General features: G+C 37.0%; 1 protein-coding gene across 1 annotated transcript in view; it reads right to left on the bottom strand.

Annotated features, from left to right (window-relative positions):
- NME5 (NME/NM23 family member 5) overlaps positions 1 to 23,211 on the bottom strand; it is a gene marked incomplete at both ends in the record, with an annotated part of 35,076 nt that overhangs the window by 5,643 nt on the left and 6,222 nt on the right. Inside the window, 3 exons of the mRNA XM_079704096.1 lie at positions 10,291 to 10,409; positions 22,199 to 22,299; positions 22,965 to 23,170. Of these exons, the coding sequence (XP_079560222.1) occupies positions 10,291 to 10,409; positions 22,199 to 22,299; positions 22,965 to 23,170 (426 nt within the window). The remainder of the gene's footprint in view (positions 1 to 10,290; positions 10,410 to 22,198; positions 22,300 to 22,964; positions 23,171 to 23,211) is intronic.

Raw genomic sequence — 23,211 nt, 5'->3', positions numbered from 1 at the left:
CAATCAATCTATGCCAAAGGAGACAGGAAATACAATGGGGAAAAGACAGTCTCTTCAATAAATGGTTTTGGGAAAACTGAACAGCTACATGCAAAAGAATCAAACTGGGGCCTCCCTGGTGGCGCAGTGGTTGAGAGTCCGCCTGCCGATGCAGGGGATACGGGTTCGTGCCCCGGTCTGGGAGGATCCCATATGCCGCGGAGCGGCTGGGCCCGTGAGCCATGGCTGCTGAGCCTGCGCATCCGGAGCCTGTGCTCCGCAACGGGAGAGGCCACAACAGTGAGAGGCCCGCGTACCACAAAAAAAAAAAAAAAAAAAAAAAAAAAGAATCAAACTGGACTACTCTCTCACACCATATACAAAAATAAACTAAAAATGGAATAAAGATTTAAATGCAGACAGGAAACCATAAAATTCCTAGAAGAAAATACAGGCATTATGCACTTTGAAATCAGTCTTAGCAATATATTTTAAAAAAATTTTATTGAACTATAGTTGATTCACAATGTTGTATTATTAGCAATATATTCTTTTTTTTTTTGCGGTATGCGGGCCTCTCACTGTTGTGGCCTCTCCCGTTGCGGAGCACAGGCTCCGGACGCGCAGGCTCAGCAGCCATGGCTCACGGGCCCAGCTGCTCCACGGCATGTGGGATCTTCCCGGACCAGGGCACGAACTCGTGTCCCCTGCATCGGCAGGTGGACTCTCAACCACTGCGCCACCAGGGAAGCCCAGCAATATATTCTTGAATATATCTCCTCAGTCAAGGGAAACAAAAGCAAAAAAAACCCCAAATGGGATGACATAAAACAAAAAAGCTTCTGCACAGTGAAGAAAACTATCAACAAAATGAAAAGGCAGCTTACTGAATGGGAGAAGGTATTTGCAAACAATATACCTGATAAGAGATTAATATTCAATATATACAAATGACTCATACAACTCAACATCAAAAAAAACAAAAACTGAATTTAAAAATGGGCAGAGAACCTGAAGAGACATTTTTCTGAGGAAGACAAACAGATGGCCGACAGACACATGCAAAGATGCTCAACATCACTAATCATCAAGGAAATGCAAATCAAAACCACAAGGAGATATTACCTCACATCAATTAGAATGGCTATCATCAAAAAGAACAAATAACAAATGTTGGCAAGGATGTGGAGAAAGGGAACCCTGGTGCACTGTTGGTGGGAATATAAATAATTGATACAGCCACTATAGAAAGCAATATGGAGGTTCCTCAAAAAATTAGAATCAGAACTACCATGTGATCTAGCAATTCTGCTTCTGGGTATCTTTCTGAAGAAAACAAACACACTAATTTGAAAAGATATATGCACCCCTATGTTCATTGCAGTATTATTCACAATAGCCAAGATAGGGAAGCGACCTAAGTCAATAGATGAACAGATTAAAAAGATGTGATAGAGGGCAGACAGCAGAAGCAAGAACTACAATCCTTCAGCCTGTGGAACAAAAACCACATTCACAGAAATATACACAAGATGAAAAGGCAGAGGGCTACATACCAGATGAAGGAACAAGATAAAACCCCCAAAAAAACAACTAAATGAAGTGGAGATAGGCAACCTTCCAGAAAAAGAATTCAGAATAATGAGAGTGAAGATGATCTAGGACGTCAGAAAAAGAATGGAGGCAAATATCGAGAATATGCAAGAAATGTTTAACAAAAACCTGGAAGAATTAAAGTACAAACAAACATAGATGAACAATACAAAAACTGAAATGAAAACTACACTAGGGCTTCCCTGGTGGCGCAGTGGTTGAGAGTCCGCCTGCCGATGCAGGGGACATGGGTTCGTGCCCCAGTCCAGGAAGATCCCACAAATCAAAATCAAAAAATACCTAGAGACAATACCTAGAAATAGAAAAATACCTAGAAATCAAAAAATACCTAGAGACAAATGACAATGAAAACACAACGATCCAAAACCTATGGGATGCAGCAAAAGCAGTTCTAAGAGGGAAGTTTATAGCTATACAAGCCTACCTCAAGAAACAAGAAACATCTCAAATAAACAATCTAACCTTATACCTAAAGGAGCTAGAGAAAGAAGAACAAACAAAACCCAAAGTTAGCAGAAGGAAAGAAATCATAAAGATCAGAGCAGAAGTAAATGAAATAGGAACAAAGAAAACAATAGCAAAGATCAATAAAACTAAAAGCTGGTTCTTGAGAAGATAAACAAAATTGATAAGCCATTAGCCAGACTCATCAAGAAACAGAGGGAGAGGACTCAAATCAATAAAATTAGAAATGAAAAAGGAGGTTACAACAGACACCACAGAAATACAAAACATCCTAAGAGACTACTACAAGCAACTCTATGCCAATAAAATGGACAACCTGGAAGAAATGGACAAATTCTTAGAAAGGTATAACCTTCCAAGACTGAACCAGGAAGAAATAGAAAATATGAACAGACCAATCACAAGTAATGAAATTGAAACTGTGATTAAAAATCTTCCAACAAACAAAAGTCCAGGACCAGATGGCTTCACAGGTGAATTCTATCAAACATTTAGAGAAGAGCTAACACCCATCCTTCTCAAACTCTTCCAAAAAATTGCAGAGGAAGGAACACTCCCAAACTCATTCTATGAGGCCACCATCACCCTGATACCCAAACCAGACAAAGATAGTACAAAAAAAGAAAATTACAGACCAATATCACTGATGAATATAGATGCAAAAATTCTCAACAAAATACTAGCAAACAGAATCCAACAACTCATTAAAAGAATCATACACCATGATCAAGTGGGATTTTTCCCAGGGATGCAAGGATTCTTCAATATATGCAAATCAATCAATGTGATACACCATAATAACAAATTGAAGAAGAAATACCATATGATCATCTCAATAGATGCAGAAAAAGCTTTTGACAAAATTCAACACCCATTTATGATACAAACTCTCCAGAAAGTGGGCATAGAGGGAACCCACCTCAACTTAATAAAGGCCATATACAACAAACCCACAGCAAACATCATTCTCAATGCTGAAAAACTGAAAGCATTTCCTCTAAGATCAGGAACAAGACAAGGATGTCCATTCTCACCACTATTATTCAACATAGTTTTGGAAGTCCTAGCCATGTCAATCAGAGAAGAAAAAGAAATAAAAGGAAAACAAATTGGAAAAGAAGAAGTAAAACGGATGACATGACAATATACAAATAGCTTCCTAGAGATGCCACCAGAAAACTACTAGAGCTGATCAATGAATTTGGTGAAGTTGTAGGATACAAAATTAATACACAGAAATCTCTTGCATTCCTATACACTAATGTTAAAAAATCTGAAAGAGAAATTAAGGGAGAACTCCTATTTACCATTGCAATCAAAAGAATAAAATACGTAGGGGTAAACCTACCTAGGGAGACAAAAGACCTGTATGCAGAAAACTATAAGACACTGATGAAAGAAGTTAAAAATGATACAAACAGATGGAGAGATATACCATGTTCTTGGATTGGAAGAATCAATATTGTGAAAATGACTATACTACCCAAAGCAATCTGCAGATTCAACGCAATCCCTATCAAATTACCAATGGCATTTTTCACAGAACTAGAACAAAAAATCTTAAAATTTGTGTGGAGACACAAGAGATCCCGAATAGCCAAAGTGGTCTTGAGGGGAAAAAATGGAGCTGGAGGAATCAGACTCCCTGACTTCAGACTATACTACAAAGCTTCAGTAATCAAGACAATATGGTACTGGCACAAAAACAGAAATGTAGATCAATGGAACAGGATAGAAAGCCCAGAGATAAACCCACACACTTATGGTCAACTAATCTATGACAAAGGAGCCAAGGATATACAATGGAGAAAAGACAGTCTTTCAATAAGTGGTGCTGGGAAAACTGGACAGCTACATGTAAAAGAATGAAATTAGAACACTCCCTAACACCATACACAAAAATAAACTCAAAATGGATTAGAGACCTAAATGTAAGACCGGACACTATAAAACTCTGAGAGGAAAACGTAGGAAGAACACTCCTTGACATAAATCACAGCAAGACCTTTTTTGATCCACCTCCTAGAGTAATGGAAATAAAAACAAAAATAAACAAATGGGACCTAATGAACTTCAAAGCCTTTGCACAGCAAAGGAAACCATAAACAAGACGAAAGACAACCCTCAGAATGGGAGAAAATACTTGGAAACGAATCAATGGAAAATACTTGCAAACGAATCGATGGAATCAATCAATCTCCAAAATATATAAACAGCTCATGCAGCTCAATATTAAAAAAACAAACAACCCAATCCAAAAATGGGCAGAAGACCTAAATAGACATTTCTCCAAAGAAGACATACAGATGGCCAAGAGGCACATGAAAAGCTGCTTGATATCACTAATTATTAGAGAAATGCAAATCAAAGCTACAATGAGGTATCACCTCACACCAGCTAGAATTGGCATCATCAGAAAGTCTACAAACAACAAATGCTAGAGAGGGTGTGGAGAAAAAGGAACCTCGGGCTTCCCTGGTGGCGCAGTGGTTGAGAGTCCGCCTGCCAACGCAGGGGACACGGGTTCGTGCCCCGGTCCGGGAGGATCCCACATGCCACGGAGCGGCTGGGCCCGTGAGCCATGGCTGCTAAGCCTGCACATCCGGAGCCTGTGCTCTGCAATGGGAGAGGCCACAGCAGAGAGAGGCCCACGTATCGCAAAAAAAAAAAAAAAAAAAAAAAAAAGGAACCCTCTTGCACTGTTGGTGGGAATGTAAATTGATACAGCCACTATGGAGAACAGTATGGAGGTTCCTTAAAAAACTAAAAATAGAATTACCATATGATCCAGCAATTCCACTAATGGGCATATACCCAGAAAAAATTATAATTCAAAAAGACACATGCACCCCAATGTTCACTGCAGCACTATTTACAATAGCCAGGTCATGGAAGCAATGTAAATGCCCATCGACAGATGAATGGATAAAGAAGATGTAGTACATATATACAATGGAATATTACTCAGCCATAAAAAGAACAAAATTGGGTCATTTGTTGAGACATGGATGGATCTAGCGACTGTCATACAGAGTGAAGTAAGTCAGAAAAACAAATATCGTATATTAATGCATATATGTGGAACCTAGAAAAATGGTACCGATGAACTGGTTTGCAGGGCAGAAATTGAGACACAGATGTAGAGAACAAATGTATGGACACCAAGGGGGGAAGGTGGCGGGGGTGGGGGTGGGGGGGTGCTGAATTGGGTGATTGGGATTGACATGTATACACTGATGTGTATAAAATTGATGACTAATAAGAACTTGTTGTATAAAAAAAAATTCAGGGCTTCCCTGGTGGCGCAGTGGTTGAGGGTCCGCCTGCCGATGCAGGGGACGCGGGTTCGTGCCCCGGTCTGGGAGGATCCCACATGCCGCGGAGCGGCTGGGCCCGTGAGCCATGGCCGCTGAGCCTGCACATCCAGAACCTGTGCTCCGCAACGGGAGAGGTCGCAACAGTGAGAGGCCCGTGTGTCGCAAAATAAATAAATAAATAAATAAAAGTAAAAAATTCAAAGAAAATGATGTGATATATGTACACACACACACACAATGGAATATTACTCAACCGTAAAAAAAGAAAATTTGCCATTTGCAACAAGATGGATAAACCTAGAAGGTATTATACTAGTGAAATAAATCAGAGAAAGACAAATACCATATGATTTCACTTATGTGTAGAATCTAAAAACCAAATGAATAAACATAACAAAACAGAGTCACAGATAGAGAGAACAAACAGGTGATTGCCAGAGAGAAGGGGGGTTGGGGATAAGTGAAAGAGGAGAGGGATATTAAGAGATACAAACTTCCAGTTACAAAATAAATGTCACAGGGATGAAATGTACAGCATGGGGAATATAGTCAACAAATTTCAATAAATTTGTATGGTGACAGGTGGTAACTTGACTTAATCATAGTGATCATTCTGTAATGTACAGAAATATCAAATCACTATGTCATGTACCTGGAACTAATATAGCGTTGTAGATTAATTATAATTCAGTAATAAAAAAGGAATTCATACAAAACTCCAACAGATAAGTGGACAAAAGATAAATAGATAATTCATAAAGGAGGAAATACAACTAAACATAGAGGAAAATGTTTAACCTCACCATTGTGTGAGGTTGAAACAACTGAATGGAAGTTAAAACAATTGAATTACCATCCTTAATCTATTTTTCCTCTTATCAAATCAGTCCCACTCCCACTCCAGTGTTTTTAACTTATATCTAATACTTATGTGGATGAGGTGAAATGGAAATTATACATTGGTGATCACAGTATAACTTGGGATGGCCCTTTAAGAAAGCAATGTGAGGGGCTTCCCTGGTGGCGCAGTGGTTGAGAGTCCGCCTGCCAGTGCAGGCAACATGGGTTCGAGCCCTCGTCTGGGAGGATCCCACATGCTGTGGAGCAACCAGGCTCGTGCGCCACAACTGCTGAATCTGTGATTTGGAGCCCATGAGCCACAACTACTGAGCCCGCACGCCTGGAGCCTGCGCTCTGCAGTGGGAGGGGCCACTGCAACAAGGAGCCTGCACACCGCAAACAAGAGTGGCCTCCACTCGCCGCAGCTAGAGAAAGCCTGTGCGCAGCAACGAAGACCCAACGCAGCCAAAATAAATAAATTTATTTTAAAAAAAAGTAATGTGAGAGTATGTATTGTGACTGAAAATATTCACATTAGAAATAATAATGCAAAACAAAATTAAGAAAATTCTGAAAAAAGAGTAATTGAAATGTTTAGAACTATCTGATTTTGAAATATATTACAAACCTATAAGACTTAAAGCAATGTGGTACTTACAAATGAACAGATGAAATTAACAAACCAAAAAGAAAAAAAAAGAAACCACTAAATGCATGTAAGAACTTAGTATATATTAACAGTGGATTTTTAAATTGATGAAGAAAATACATACTGTTCAATAAATGGTTTTCGTCCATTGAGTAACCAAGTGGAAAATAAAATAAAATGTGGCTCTCTACCTCACTCCCTATAGCAAAAAAATATTCCAGATGATCAAAGACATATACGTGAGGGGAGAAAAAGGAAATATTAAAAAGTACTAGAAGTCAGAATGAGAGAATGTTACTTATAATCTTGAAACAGAAAACCTTCTTCAAATATAACAGAAACCTGGAAGGCATAAAAGAGCTCAACAAATATAGTACAAAAATTAAAATATATCATGGAAATAGTGATAAACTGAGAAAATCTACTAACCAACAAAATATGTTGGTTAAAATATGTTTAATTTCTTAAACATAGAGAGTACCAATACAGTAAGAAAAATACCTAGACGATAAAGCACTGGCAAATGGACAAAGGCCTGGGGTAGGAAGTTCACAGAAAAGGAAATGCAAATGGCTTTAAGTAGCATATACTGAAAGATACTTAAACTCACTCACAACAAAAGAAATACTAATTAAGTTACGAGATAACCATTTTTCACCTGAGATTGGTAAAAAAAAAACAAACCACAAAACTTGAAAAAACATCAGGTACTCTCATTCACTTTTAAAATTTTAATTAATAATTTATTTTTGGCTGCATTGGGTCTTTGTTGCTGCGCGCGGTCTTCTCATTGTGGTGGCTTCTCTTATTGCAGAGCCTAGGCTCTAGGCACGCAGGCTTCAGTAGTTGTAGCTCACGGGCTCTAGAGTGCAGGCTTCAGTAATGGTGGCACATGGGCTCAGCAGTTGTGGCTCGTGGGCTGTAGAGTGCAGGCTCAGTAGTTGTGGCTCTCGGGCTTAGTTGCTCCACAGCATGTGGGATCTTCCTGGACCAGGGCTCGAACCTGTGTCCCCTGCATTGGCAGGCGGATTCTTAACCACTGTACCACCAGGGAAGTCCCCTCTCATTCATTTTTGATCAGAGTATAAAATGGTACAACCACTACAAAAGGTAATTTGGCAATATTTATCCAAATTAAAAATGCACATATCAAAAACATCAAAATAACATTCTTTTTGACTTAGTATTTTCATTTGTAGGAATTTACTCTACAAATAAATGGTATGCTGACGAATGAATATATTCACTGCAGCAGTTTATAATAACAAAAGAGTGGAAACAACCTGAACAACCATCCATATGTGACTAATTAATAAATTGTAGGGAATTCCCTGGCTGTCGAATGGTTAGGACTCCACCCTTCCACTGAACGGGGCATGGGTTCAATCCCTGGTCAGGGAACTAAGTTCCCACAAGCTGCGTGGCCAAAAAACAATTAAAAAATTTGTAGAAAATCCATAAAACAGAATGCCATAAGCTGTTCTTTTAAAATGGGGCCATTTTGTTTATGGTGCTATTTAATAATTTATAATACATATTAAGTATATAAGGTAAAAAGCGTCAAATAGTGTGTTTAGTAGCTAGCATTTGTATCTATATGTGTTTTTAAGTACATATAAATAATAAGTATTTTAGTTTATGCTTATATATGTATAGAGTTTCTCTGAAAGGATATACTAGAAGCTGGTAACAATAATCAACTCCAAGGAACAACTGGGTAGCTGAGGAAGAGGAATGGAAAGGAGAGTTACTTTTCACTATATATCCTTTTGGAAATTTTAAATTTTATACCATATTCCAACATCGCTTATTCAAAAAATTAAACAGCTTAAAAAATAAGTAAGTTCTTAATTTAAGGGATAAAAAATTTTTTTAAATTTCATGTTTTGAATTATAATTTGACTTTTTGATCTCTTTCCAAATGAAATAATCTCAATGTGTGAAAAGCGTTATACTCAGAGATGTTTATTGTTACAGTATTTATAATAGCAAACAACTCAAACAGCAAAAGAATGGTAAAGGTAACAAAAGAAACATCATGTAACTATTAAAATAATCTCTATAAAATATATATTTAAATATAGCAATATTTATGGGATATGTGTTTATATTTAGTGATATATAAAAATAAAATCTGGGCAAAGAAAAAAAAACAGGACTAGTTGTTTTGAAATTAAACAGGATTAGTTTCATTGGAGATACAGGCTTTAAAAACCAAAACAAAACAAAACAAAAAACCAGTAATAGCAGCAGCTAATGTTTGAGCACTTACGCACCAAGCGCTTTAAGAATTTTGCATGCACTAATACATTTAATCCTAACAATATCCCTACTAGGTAGGTAGGTGCCAATATACCTACATCTTACTGATGAGAATAAAGAGACTCAGAGAGTGGTTAGGTGTCTGGAGTCAGAGCTGAATCCAAGCAAGATGACTTGGGAGACCATGTTTAGGAAGTGGAACCAGGAGTATCTTTTTCTTCTCTTCTTTACATTTTTCAGTAGTTTCAGGTTTCTTACTAAATGAAAATATACTATTTTCACAATGAAAAAGACATATTAAAGAAATAACCTGTCAATCTTTTTCCTTTTGGTAAAAGTGGTAATGTTACTGGGAAAGATTAAATCTTTTGTCTTCCAAAGGGGATTCCCTTTGAGAATGCTAACAAAGGCTAGAGATATTATTTTGGTACGGCTGGTATTAAAATAACCTTCCTTGATTATCTCAGATGGGTGGGAGTATCTATAAAGAAGGACCCCGGCTGACACTTGGCCCTGGACAATCATCCTAGGTCCTCATACTCAACTGTTCTTCCCCCTGAATGAGCAATGTTGAAGCCTCTAGGTATGTGAATAAATACGTTTTCTATTAAAAAATTTTAGATAGCATGAGAAACAAAAATGTTGAACACAATTCAAGTAAATAATTTTATCATTTGATTATATAAATTATATACGAAAACAATGCTCAGCAATGAAAGGATGCAATGACTGAAAATGTACTTAGGAAGAATTTTTTTTAAGAGTTAAAACACAGCAAGAAAAAAAGTACAATTGACCCTTGAGCAACATAGGTTTGAACTGCGGGGGGTCCACTTACACGCAGATTTTTTCCAATAGCAAATACTACAGTACTACACAATCCACGACTGGCTGAATCCAGGATGCAGAATCACAGATACAGAGGAAATGAGGATACGAGGGTCTATTATAAGTTATATGCCAGATTTTTGACTGCACAAAGGGTCAGTGCCCCTAACCCCGACTCTCAAGGGTCAACTATAATCAAAAGTTATACAAAATGAAGTATCTAAAATGTATATAAAAAGTTTTTTAAATGACTCTCAATATGTTTCAAAGAATATAATATTTTAACTATGAAAACTATAGACAATATTCTTTAGTATGAATAAAAAGATTTCTTACAAAAGGATCTGCTGGTTTTTGCTTACAAAGCTCTGCAAGTCCTTTAAGCAGAGTTGGCGTTACATACAAATTTAAATAGTCCTTAGCAGCTTGTCCAACTGGAATGGGCTCAACGATCACTGAAAATACAAATGATTAAAGCTAATATAAATGACAAAATATTATACAATCATTAAAAAGGACACCTTCAAATAAATTTTAACAGCATGAGAAATACTTAAGAGTTATTATTTTTTTAAAAAAAGGAAACAGAACTATATACATAGCATAATAGTTTGTTCAAAAACACACAAGCACACACATACAGAAAATAATAAGACTCATAAGACTGGCAAAAAAACCATCAAAATGCTGATAGTGCTCATACATAAGATTCTGATTATGTTTTCAACAATCTCCTTTTCTGCATTTACATTTCCATGTTTCTTACAGTAAATACATAATGGACAATGTTATGAAAAAGAAAAATATGAAGAATGTGTATAATCTAGGAGATTAATTCATCACAAAAATTAACTCAACAAAATGGTAGGCATTTTGCAAAGTGTTACAGATACAACAGTGAATAATACATGCTTCTTGTTCACTTACAGACTACCGAATATACACATAAAACCTATTTCTATAATAGTTTGAATATTCCTGCTCTTATTTTTCAGGTTTTAAAATAAATAATGTAAGATTTAGGGAAATTTTAGTGTTTTCAGCTTTTTTGAACACTATGTAGGTGAACCAGACTTGCAGTACAACAAAAAATATATTTCTACCAGAAAGAAATGTGTAAGTCTTCATAGGTCTTTTGAGGTTGATCTCCATCAATGTGCTTTTTTTTTTTTTAAATAAATTCATTTACTTATTTTTGGCTGAGCTGGGTTTTTCTTGCTGCGCACAGGCCTTTTCCAGTTGTGGCTAGTGTGACTACTCTTCATTGTGGTGAATGGGCTTCTCACTGTGGTGGTCTCTCTTGTTGCAGAGCATGGGCTCTAGGTGCATGGGCTTCAGTAGTTGTGGCTCACAGGCTCAGTAGTTACGGCTCACAGGCTTAGTTGCTCCGTGGCATGTGGGATCTTCCCAGACCAGGGCTTGAACCCATGTCCCCTGCATTGGCAGGCAGATTCTTAACGACTGCACCACGAAGGAAGTTCCAATGTGCTACTTTTGATAAAGATAAGAAAGCAAAGCTACTAGTCTCATGTGTTCAGATCTAAATCCTCATTGGCCCAAGGCAAAAGAAGGTGGGAGGATAATTTCTGTATGACTGTATGTATATGTGTATAGGCTCAGTCTCAATGAGACAAAGACTAACAATGGGAGTCATTTGCCAGGATGCCATGAAGAGCTGGGAGAAGTCTCATAGGTATTGGGTAACAGGTTCCTTTCCTATTAGTCTCATAATAGTACCCTTTATTACACTGATTACTGTAATAATTTTGTTTTAATTTGATTATATAAATATTTGTCATCTGTCTCTTCTACTCTGTAAGACCATGTTAAGACCATGTTTATCATGTTCACTGGCCCCAGGTCCTTTTATATTATTTTAAAAATGAAAATCTGAAAAAAAAAATTAATTAAATTAAATTAAAAAATAAAAATGAAAATCTGATGTCACTTCCATCCTTAAAATGCTTCACTGATTCATTTCTTTTCTGTTTTTTTTTATACACCAGGTTCTTATTAGGTATCCATTTTATACATAGTAGAGTAAACATGTCAACCCCAATCGCCCAATTCATCACACCACCCTCCCCCCACCACTTTCCCCCCTTGGTGTCCATACATTTATTCTCTACATCTGTGTCTCAATTTCTGCCCTGCAAACCAGTTCATTTGTACCATTTTTGTAGGTTCCACATATATGCGTTAATATACGATATTTGTTTTTCTCTTTCTGACTTACTTCACTCTGTATGACAGTCTCTAGATGCATCCACATCTCAACAAATGACTCAATTTCATTCCTTTTTATGGCTGAGTAATATTCCACTGTATATATGTACCACATCTTCTTTATCCATTCATCTGTCGATGGGCATTTACATTGCTTCCATGACCTGGCTATCGTAAATAGTGCTGCAGTGAACATTGGGGTGCATGTGTCTTTTTTTTTTTTTTTTTTTTTTTTTTTTTTTTTTTTTGTGGTACGCGGGCCTCTCACTGTTGTGGCCTCTCCCGTTGCGGAGCACAGGCTCCGGATGCACAGGCTCAGCAGCCATGGCTCACGGGCCCAGCCGCTCCGCGGCATATGGGATCCTCCCAGACCGGGGCACGAACCCGTATCCCCTGCATCGGCAGGCGGACTCTCAACCACTGCGCCACCAGGGAGGCCCCATGTGTCTTTTTGAATTACGGTTTTCTCTGGGTATATGCCCAGTAGTGGGATTGCTGGGTCATATGGTAATTCTATTTTTAGTCTTTTAAGGAACCTCCATATTGTTCTCCATAGTGGCTGTATCAATTTACATTCCCACCAATAGTGCAAGAGGGTTCCCTTTCCTCCACACCCTCTCCAGCATTTGTTGTTTGTAGATTTTCTGATGATGCCCATTCTAACTGGTGTGAGGTGATACCTCATTGTAGTTTTGATTTGCATTTCTCTAATAACTAGTGATGTTGAGCAGCTTTTCGTGTGCTTCTTGGCCATCTGTATGTCTTCTTTAGAGAAATGTCTATTTAGGTCTTCTGCCCATTTTTGGATTGGGTTGCTGTTTTTTTAATATTGAGCTGCATGAGCTATTTATATATTTTGGAGATAAATCCTTTGTCCTTTGATTCATTTGCAAATATTTTCTCCCATTCTGAGGGTTGTCTTTTCGTCTTGTTTGTAGTTTCCTTTGCTGTGCAAAAGCTTTGAAGTTTCATTAGATCCCATTTGTTTATTTTTGTTTTTATTTCCATTACTCTAGGAGGTGGATCAAAAAAGATCTTGCTGTGATTTATGTCAAGGAGTGTTCTTCCTACGTTTTCCTCTCAGAGTTTTATAGTGTCCGGTCTTACATTTAGGCCACTAATCCATTTTGAGTTTATTTTCGTGCATGGTGTTAGGGAGTGTTCTAATTTCATTCTTTTACATGTAGCTGTCCAGTTTTCCCAGCACCACTTATTGAAAGACTGTCTTATCTCCATTGTATATCCTTGGCTCCTTTGTCATAGATTAGTTGACCATAAGTGTGTGGGTTTATCTCTGGGCTTTCTATCCTGTTCCATTGATCTACATTTCTGTTTTTGTGCCAGTACCATATTGTCTTGATTACTGAAGCTTTGTAGTATAGTCTGAAGTCAGGGAGTCTGATTCCTCCAGCTCCATTTTTTCCCCTCAAGACCACTTTGGCTATTCGGGATCTCTTGTGTCTCCACACAAATTTTAAGATTTTTTGTTCTAGTTCTGTGAAAAATGCCATTGGTAATTTGATAGGGATTGCGTTGAATCTGCAGATTGCTTTGGGTAGTATAGTCATTTTCACAATATTGATTCTTCCAATCCAAGAACATGGTATATCTCTCCATCTGTTTGTATCATTTTTAACTTCTTTCATCAGTGTCTTATAGTTTTCTGCATACAGGTCTTTTGTCTCCCTAGGTAGGTTTACCCCTACGTATTTTATTCTTTTGATTGCAATGGTAAATAGGAGTTCTCCCTTAATTTCTCTTTCAGATTTTTTAACATTAGTGTATAGGAATGCAAGAGATTTCTGTGTATTAATTTTGTATCCTACAACTTCACCAAATTCATTGATCAGCTCTAGTAGTTTTCTGGTGGCATCTCTAGGAAGCTATTTGTATATTGTCATGTCATCCGTTTTACTTCTTCTTTTCCAATTTGTTTTCCTTTTATTTCTTTTTCTTCTCTGATTGACATGGCTAGGACTTCCAAAACTATGTTGAATAATAGTGGTGAGAATGGACATCCTTGTCTTGTTCCTGATCTTAGAGGAAATGCTTTCAGTTTTTCAGCATTGAGAATGATGTTTGCTGTGGGTTTGTTGTATATGGCCTTTATTAAGTTGAGGTGGGTTCCCTCTATGCCCACTTTCTGGAGAGTTTGTATCATAAATGGGTGTTGAATTTTGTCAAAAGCTTTTTCTGCATCTATTGAGATGATCATATGGTATTTCTTCTTCAATTTGTTATTATGGTGTATCACATTGATTGATTTGCATATATTGAAGAATCCTTGCATCCCTGGGAAAAATCCCACTTGATCATGGTGTATGATTCTTTTAATGAGTTGTTGGATTCTGTTTGCTAGTATTTTGTTGAGAATTTTTGCATCTATATTCATCAGTGATATTGGTCTGTAATTTTCTTTTTTTGTACTATCTTTGTCTGGTTTGGGTATCAGGGTGATGGTGGCCTCATAGAATGAGTTTGGGAGTGTTCCTTCCTCTGCAATTTTTTGGAAGAGTTTGAGAAGGATGGGTGTTAGCTCTTCTCTAAATGTTTGATAGAATTCACCTGTGAAGCCATCTGGTCCTGGACTTTTGTTTGTTGGAAGATTTTTAATCACAGTTTCAATTTCATTACTTGTGATTGGTCTGTTCATATTTTCTATTTCTTCCTGGTTCAGTCTTGGAAGGTTATACCTTTCTAAGAATTTGTCCATTTCTTCCAGGTTGTCCATTTTATTGGCATAGAGTTGCTTGTAGTAGTCTCTTAGGATGTTTTGTATTTCTGTGGTGTCTGTTGTAACCTCCTTTTTCATTTCTAATTTTATTGATTTGAGTCCTCTCCCTCTGTTTCTTGATGAGTCTGGCTAATGGCTTATCAATTTTGTTTATCTTCTCAAGAACCAGCTTTTAGTTTTATTGATCTTTGCTATTGTTTTCTTTGTTCCTATTTCATTTACTTCTGCTCTGATCTTTATGATTTCTTTCCTTCTGCTAACTTTGGGTTTTGTTTGTTCTTCTTTCTCTAGCTCCTTTAGGTATAAGGTTAGATTGTTTATTTGAGATGTTTCTTGTTTCTTGAGGTAGGCTTGTATAGCTATAAACTTCCCTCTTAGAACTGCTTTTGCTGCATCCCATAGGTTTTGGATCGTCGTGTTTTCATTGTCATTTGTCTCTAGGTATTTTTTGATTTCCTCTTTGACTTCTTCAGTGATCTCTTGGTTGTTTCATAACGTATTGTTTAGCCTCCATCTGTTTATGTTTTTTACGTTTTCTTCCCTGTAATTCATTTCTAATATGATAGCGTTGTGGTCAGAAAAGATGCTTGATATGATTTCAATTTTCTTAAATTTGCTGAGGTTTGATTTGTGACCCAAGATGTAATCTATCCTGGAGAATGTTCCGTGTGCACTTGAGAAGAAAGTGTAATCTGCTGTTTTTGCATGGAATGTCCTATAAATATCAATTAAATCTATCTGGTCTATTATGTCATTTAAAGCTTCTGTTTCCTTATTAATTTTCTCTTTGGATGATCTGTCCATTGGTGTAAGTGAGGTGTTAAAGACCCCCACTATTATTGTGTTACTGTCGATTTCCTTTTTTATAGCTGTTAGCAGTTGCCTTATGTATTGAGGTGCTCCTATGTTGGGTGCATATATAATTGTTATATCTTCTTCTTGGATTGATCCCTTATCATTATATAGTGTCCTTCCTTATCTCTTGTAACGTTGTTTATTTTAAAGTCTATTTTATCTGATATGAGTATTGCTACTCCAGCTTTCTTTTGATTTCCATTTGCATGGAATATCTTTTTCCATCCCCTCACTTTCAGTCTGTATGTGTCCCTAGGTCTGAAGTGGGTCTCTTGTAGACAGCATATATATGGGTCTTGGTTTTGTATCCATTCAGCAAGCCTGTTTGTTTTCGTTGGAGCATTTAATCCATTCACGTTTAAGGTAATTATCGATATGTATGTTCCTATGACCATTTTCTTAATTGTTTTTGGTTTGTTTTTGTAGGTCCTTTTCTTCTCTTGTGTTTCCCACTTAGAGAAGTTCCTTTAGCATTTGTCATACAGCTGGTTTGGTGATGCTGAATTCTCTTAGCTTTTGCTTGTCTGTAAAGCTTTTGATTCCTCCATCGAATATGAATGAGACCCTTGCCAGGTAGAGTAATCTTGGTTGTAGGTTCTTCCCTTTCCTCACTTTAAGTGTAGCATGCCACTCCCTTCTGACTTCTGGGTTTCTGCTGAGAAATCAGCTTAACCTTATGGGAGTTCCCTTGTATATTTGTCATTTTTCCCTTGCTGCTTCCAATAATTTTTCTTTGTCTTTAATTTTTGCCAATTTGATTACTATGTGTCTCGGCGTGTTTCTCCTTGGGTTTATCCTGTATGGGACTCTCTGCGCTTCCTGGATTTGGGTGGCTATTTCCTCTCCCGTGTTAGGGAAGTTTTCGAGTATAATCTCTTCAAATATTTTCTCGGGTCCTTTCTCTCTCTCTTCTCCTTCTGGGACCCCTATAATGCGAATGTTGCTGTGTTTAATGTTGTCCCAGAAGTCTCTTAGGCTGTCTTCATTTCTTTTCATTCTTTCTTCTTTCTTCTGTTGCCCAGCAGTGAATTCCACCATTCTGTCTTCCAGGTCACTTATCCGTTCTTCTGCCTCAGTTATTCTGCTATTGATTCTTTCTAGTGTAGTTTTCATGTCAGTTATTGTATTGTTCATCTGTTTGTTTGTACTTTAATTCTTCTAGGTCTTTGTTAAACATTTCTTGCGTCTTCTCGATCTTTGCCTCCATTCTTTTTCTGAGGTCCTGGATCATCTTCACTGTTATTATTCTGAATTCCTTTTCTGGAAGGTTGCCTATCTCCACTTCATTTAGTTGCTTTTCTGGGATGTTGTTTCTTCATCTGGTACATAGCTCTCTGCCTTTTCATCTTGTGTTTCTGTGAATGTGGTTTTTGTTCCACAAGCTGCAGGATTGTAGTTGTTCCTGCTTCTTGCTTCATTGATTCCTTACTGCACTTATATTCAAGACAGAGTTCCTTACATTGGCCCACAGACTACACTATGTGACCTCTGTTGACCTCTTCAACCTCATCTTAGTGTCTCTTCCTCCAGATCTTTCAGTTTATATATGTGCCATGTGCCATATTCTTTCCTGCTCATCACTTGAGCACTTGCTGGTCTTCTGCTAGAATGTTCTTCCCTTTCTCTGGTTAACCACTATTTATCCCTTGGATCTCAACTAAAATGTCACTCCTCAGTCGGGCCTGTCTTGTTACCAGTCTCTCGTGATACCCTCTAATTGCCATATAATACTTACCACACAATAACTATGCAACTGTTAGATAATAACTATGCAATTATATAGGTAATTATTATTTAATGGCTATCTTTTAAACACTAAACTATAAACTCCATGGGAGCAGAAACCTCATCTATTTTTTATAATTTTATTTTTTTAAGTTTTATTGAGGTATAATTCCCTTATCATGAAATTCTCCCACTGAAGTATACAACTTATTTAATAAACTTATAATTGTGTGATCCTCACCACAGTCATTTTAGAAAACTTCCATCATCGCAAAAATGTTTCCTTGTATTCATTTGCAATTCACCACTACCACTCCCACCCCCAGCCCTTGGCAACCACTAAGCTTCTTTCTGTTTCTAAAAACATCTTTTCTGGACATTTCCAATAAATGGATTATATAATATATGGTCTTTTGTGCCTGGATTCTTCTACTTTGCATAATGTTTTGAGGTTCATCCATGTTGTAGCATGTATCAGGAGCCTGTTCCTTTTAATTGCTGAGTAGTATTGCACTGTATGGCTGTATGGCTATACTAAATGCTGTTTATCCATTGGTGAACAGTTGGATTGTTTCCAGTTTGGGGCTGTATTAAATAATACTACCATGAATATTCACATGTTTTTTAAGTAGAGTTTTGTTTTCATTTCTCTTGTGTGGGTACATGCTGCCAGGAGTGGAACTGCTAGTGGAGTTACATGTTATGTGGATGTTTTAACAGTTTAAGAAATCACCAAACTGTTTTCCAAAGTGGCTGTACCATTTTACAATAATGTGTGAAGAATGCCAGTATCTCTATACCCTTGCCATTGATTATAGCCATTCTAGTGGGTATGCAGGTGGTATCTCATTGTTTCAATTTGCATTTCCCCAATGATTATGTTGAGCACTTTTTTATGTGCTATTAGCCATTCATCTTCTTTTGTGAAATGCCTATTCCATTCTTTTGCCCAGTTTTTAATTCAGTTGTTTGTCTTAGTATTGAATTGTAAAAGTTCTTTATATATTCTGGATACAAGTGCTTTACCTGATATATCATTTGCAAATATTTTCTCCCAGTCTGTTGTTATCTTTTCATACTTTTTTTTTTTTTTTGCGGTACACGGGCCTCTCACTGTTGTGGCCTCTCCCATTGCAGAGAACAGGCTCCGGACGTGCAGGCTCAGCAGCCATGGCTCACAGCCCTAGCTGCTCCGCGGCATGTGGGATCTTCCCAGACCGGGACACGAACCCATATCCCCTGCATTGGCAGGTGGACTCTCAACCACTGCACCACCAGGGAAGCCCAATACTTTTTTAAAAAAAATAAATTTATTTATTTATTTTTGGCTGCGTTGGGTCTTCGTTGCCGTGCGCGGGCTTTCTTTAGTTGTGGCGAGCGGGGGGCTACTCTTCGCTGCGGTGCGCGTGCTTCTCATTGCAGTGGCTTCTCTTGTTGCAGAGCACGGGCTCTAGGCATGTGGCCTTCACGTGAGCTCAGTATTTGTGGCTCATGGGCTATAGAGTGCAGGCTCAGTAGTTGTGGTGCATGGGGTTAGTTGCTCCATGGCATGCAGGATCTTCCTGGACCAGGGATAGAACCCATATCCCCTGCATTGGCAGGTGGATTCTTAACCACTGTGCCACCAGGGAAGTCCCCTTTTCGTACTCTTTTTTTTTTTTTTTTTTTTTTTTTTTTTTTTTTTTTTTTTGTGGTATGCGGGCCTCTCACTTGTTGTGGCCTCTCCCGTTGCGGAGCACAGGCTCCGGATGCGCAGGCTCAGCAGCCATGGCTCACGGGCCCAGCCGCTCCGCGGCATATGGGATCCTCCCAGACCGGGGCACGAACCCGTATCCCCTGCATCGGCAGGCGGACTCTCAACCACTGCGCCACCAGGGAGGCCCCCCTTTTCGTACTCTTAATGATGGCTTTTGAAGAAGAAAAGCTTTGAATTTTGATGTAGTCGAATTTATCAATATTTTCCTTTATAGATCATACTTGTGATGTCATATTTAAGAGCTCTTTGTCCAACTCAAGGTAATGAAGATTTTCTATATTTTCTTCTAGATGTTTTTAGCTGTTATGTTTAGGTCAATGACCCATGGTGAGTTAAATTTTGTGTGTGGTGTGAACCAAGGGTCTAAGTTGTTTTGTTTGTTTTTGCATGTGGATATCCAGTTGTCTCTGCACCATTCGTTGAAGAGCCCACCCTCTCCCCATCAAATTTTCTAGGTACTTTTGTCAAAAATCAATTGTACATAAATGTAAGAATCTAATTCTAGATTCTGAATTCTGCTTCATTGATCTTTATGTCTACCCTTATGTCAGGACCATACCGCCTTAATTATTGTGGTTTCATAATAGGTTTTGAAATCAGGTTAGTGGAAGTCCTCCAACTTTGTTCTTTGTTTTCAGAATTGTTTTAGCTCTCTAGATCCTTTGCAATGCCATATAAATTTTAGAATCAGCTTGTCAATTTCTACATAAAAGCATTCATAGACTTGTATAGGGATTGTATTAAATTTATCAATCAATTTGGAGAGAACTGCCATCTTGACAATATTGACTCTTCCAGGAACAAGGAATGTCTATTTATTTAGATATTATTGAATTTCTCTCAGCAACATTTTGTGCTTTTCAGTGCACAAGAATTTCACTTCTTTTGTTAAATTTATTATTAAATATCTTATTTTTGATGCTATTGTGAATAAAACTGTTTCCTTAAGTTCATTTTTGGATTGTTTGTTTCTGTTTTTGCTGACCATTTATTATTTGTCTCTGACCACTTACTATTTGGAAGTTGGAGGACTTCCACTAACCTGATTTCAAAACCTATTATGAAACCACAATAATTAAGACTGTATGGTACTGACCTAAGGATAGACAATAAAGATCAATGAAGCAGAATTGAGAATCTAGAAATAGATCCTTACATATATGGCAAACTGATTTTCGACAATAGGGCTGGATGAATTAATGAGAAACTAAAAAGTGTTTTCACGTTTCTTACATAGATAAACGTTCAATGTACTTTTAAAAGCTTTTTCATAGCATAATTTATATACTGCATTGTATATTTATTTTTATAGACTTTTAAAATACAGTCTTCTTGAAAAGAGCAGAGGCATCTTATTCATCTTTGTATTTCTGGCACACAGTAGTTAACTCAATAAATTTGTTGAATGAATGGAATATAGCAAAGCTTTGAATCAGCCATCCCTATTAAAAGGGAAGGGAAGAGCACTAGCTTTTTCAAGGATTAGGAATATGTTTTAGAATATCTTTGTAACTTGCTTTAGTGACTCCTCATCATATAGGGTTTTGCATATAGTTCCTGACTGACTGCTAAGCAAGAGGGAGCTCATATAATAAACTCTGAGAACTTTCTCTCAAGAACTTCACATTCTCATAGCAAGAGATCTGCAAGGTAGTAGGTAATAAATCATTTATCTTTATCCTACAACTGCTGCTTCTCAAATGTCTAACTGTATCTAGAGGAGTAATTAATGGGTAAAATCAAAGGCAATCTAAGATAACAGTTTAGGGATAAAACCCTATGAGTAAGAAGTGCTTCCAAAAATATCTTCTACTTAAGATAAATGAGCTTTAAACTCTATTTTAGTTAAAAGTTAAGGAGAAAAAGTCTAATTCACTAGTAGGACTAAATCTAAAGATCTACCACATTAAAAAGACATCTCATGTTTAAGATGTGCTCCAAAATAATATGGAAGCAGGAAAAGTAGGAGCAGGGGTTATAGATGAAATAATACTGAACTAAATCAACTATACTTCAATTAGAAAAAAAAAAAAAGACTGACCAAAATTGTTGAAGCTGGGTGATGGGTTCATTAAGGGTTTATTATACCATGCTATCTACTTTTGTGTAAATATTCCACAATAAACAGTTCCAATGAAAAAGATATCTTAATGGGATGGATATGACAGAAATTTCTGTCACAGAAATAAAGTATGTAGTAGGCAAATCCTTTTTGTGTACAGATATCTTTAAAACAGTTTTTGTTCAAAAATCTGAACTTTTAAACCTCCAAGACAATTTTCAATTTTCTTTGAATAAATCTTTAGCAGAAAATACTGAGGAACAGGTCTAAATTACTTAGAAAAAAAAAATGCCAAAAAAATTCAAAATTGCCCAATGCTTTGACTTTTCTTTATAATGAAAATCACCAAAATTCCTTTCTGCTCTAAAAGTATTATTGAAAATAAACTAAAAACCTCAGTGCTGCTCCTTATTATACCCACTTATAAAAGGTTTGTAACTTTCATAACAGATTGGAAACAAAAAGAGGGGCCTGAGAACTATTAATTTCATAAAACCATGAGTGTTTGTTAGACAAACAGTAAACTGTTAGAGAAAATAGCAAATCAGTCATAATTTCCAAAGAAGATTCTTTTTTCAAGTGTAACAAATTTGATGATGCATTTAGGGATAACTAAAAGGAATTACAACACAGAAGAAGAAAAACCCAAGAGAAAAGAAAGAAAAAAAAGTAAACTCTTCTCAAAAGATTCCCTAGAGATCACAATTTAGTTCTGAGAAAAATGTTTTCTACTCTTGGCTTCAAGTTAAGTAACTACAACTTGAAAATATGACAGAATATACTGGAGAAAAACCCTGTTATCTTCCTTCCCAGCTTCATCTCCAAAATAAAAGAGAAAGCAAACAATAAGTAGATGCAATTGACTAATTACTCATCTGTAACTCACCTGCAGGAAACATGAATCGCATTTCTCTTTCTGCTGCAGCAAAATCATTACTTCCATGAAGTGCATTCCTTAGCTCATCTGTGCCATAAATTGCCCTTAGACTAAAAGCAAGTTAGAGATGATGACCATCCAATCTGACATACTTTCTTTACTTTTTACATATGCATTCTATTTAGGAATTTTACAGAAGCATCGCCACTTCTCACATATGGAGGTCTTAATTTATTTTGAATGTAAGCATAAATCTATCTACATGAGGGTCAAGTATATTTAAATCTGCGGGAGGGATACACTGGAAAAATAAGAGTTACCTGGGTGAAAAAGAGGTGTTGTTTTGTGACAACTGAAAAAGCAATGCATTTTCAAAGTGCAAGAACTCAATGCCCTCTGGTTTCCAGACATTAATGATAATGCTGAAAATCTGAGTTTCTGGTCCTGCGTTACCAATATTCTATAAAATACCATACCAATATTCCCATGAAAAATCCTACATCAGTGGCAGTTTAATTCAAGGATGAGAGAAAAATAAGGCTAGTCAACCATAAATCAAAATTCTCTGAGACCTTTTGTGGTATTTGATATTAAAATACACATTTAAGTAGTTAAAACACAAAATGGACCTCCCCCACCCAGCCCTCCACCACCACCAAAAAAAATCAGGTTATTTAGGAAAACCTTCAAATTAAAGAAAATTCCTATTACAATGTAATCAGATTTTTTTTTTCATTTTCATAGTTGGATTCCATTTCTCCCCCAGGAAAGTTACCTGTCTGGGTGTGTCTCCTTAGCTACTAAGCTATTACTTGGTCCCAAGAGTTCTTTCCAGTAAGAGATGGCTTTATGTCTAGCTAATATCATGGCAACAAGTGGTCCAGAACTCATGTAAGCTGTTAAATTGGGGAAAAACATTTTCCCATACTGTTCCACATAAAAGTTACTACAGTGCTCAGGGCTGAGATGCAGTTTTCTTCTCTAAAAGAGAAACAAAATCAACAAAAGCATTATTGACAGTT

The sequence above is a fragment of the Hyperoodon ampullatus genome (genome assembly GCF_949752795.1).
Source record: "Hyperoodon ampullatus genome assembly, chromosome: 4".
NCBI lineage: Eukaryota > Metazoa > Chordata > Mammalia > Artiodactyla > Ziphiidae > Hyperoodon > Hyperoodon ampullatus.
This window is presented reverse-complemented; position numbering and strand designations above follow the sequence as displayed.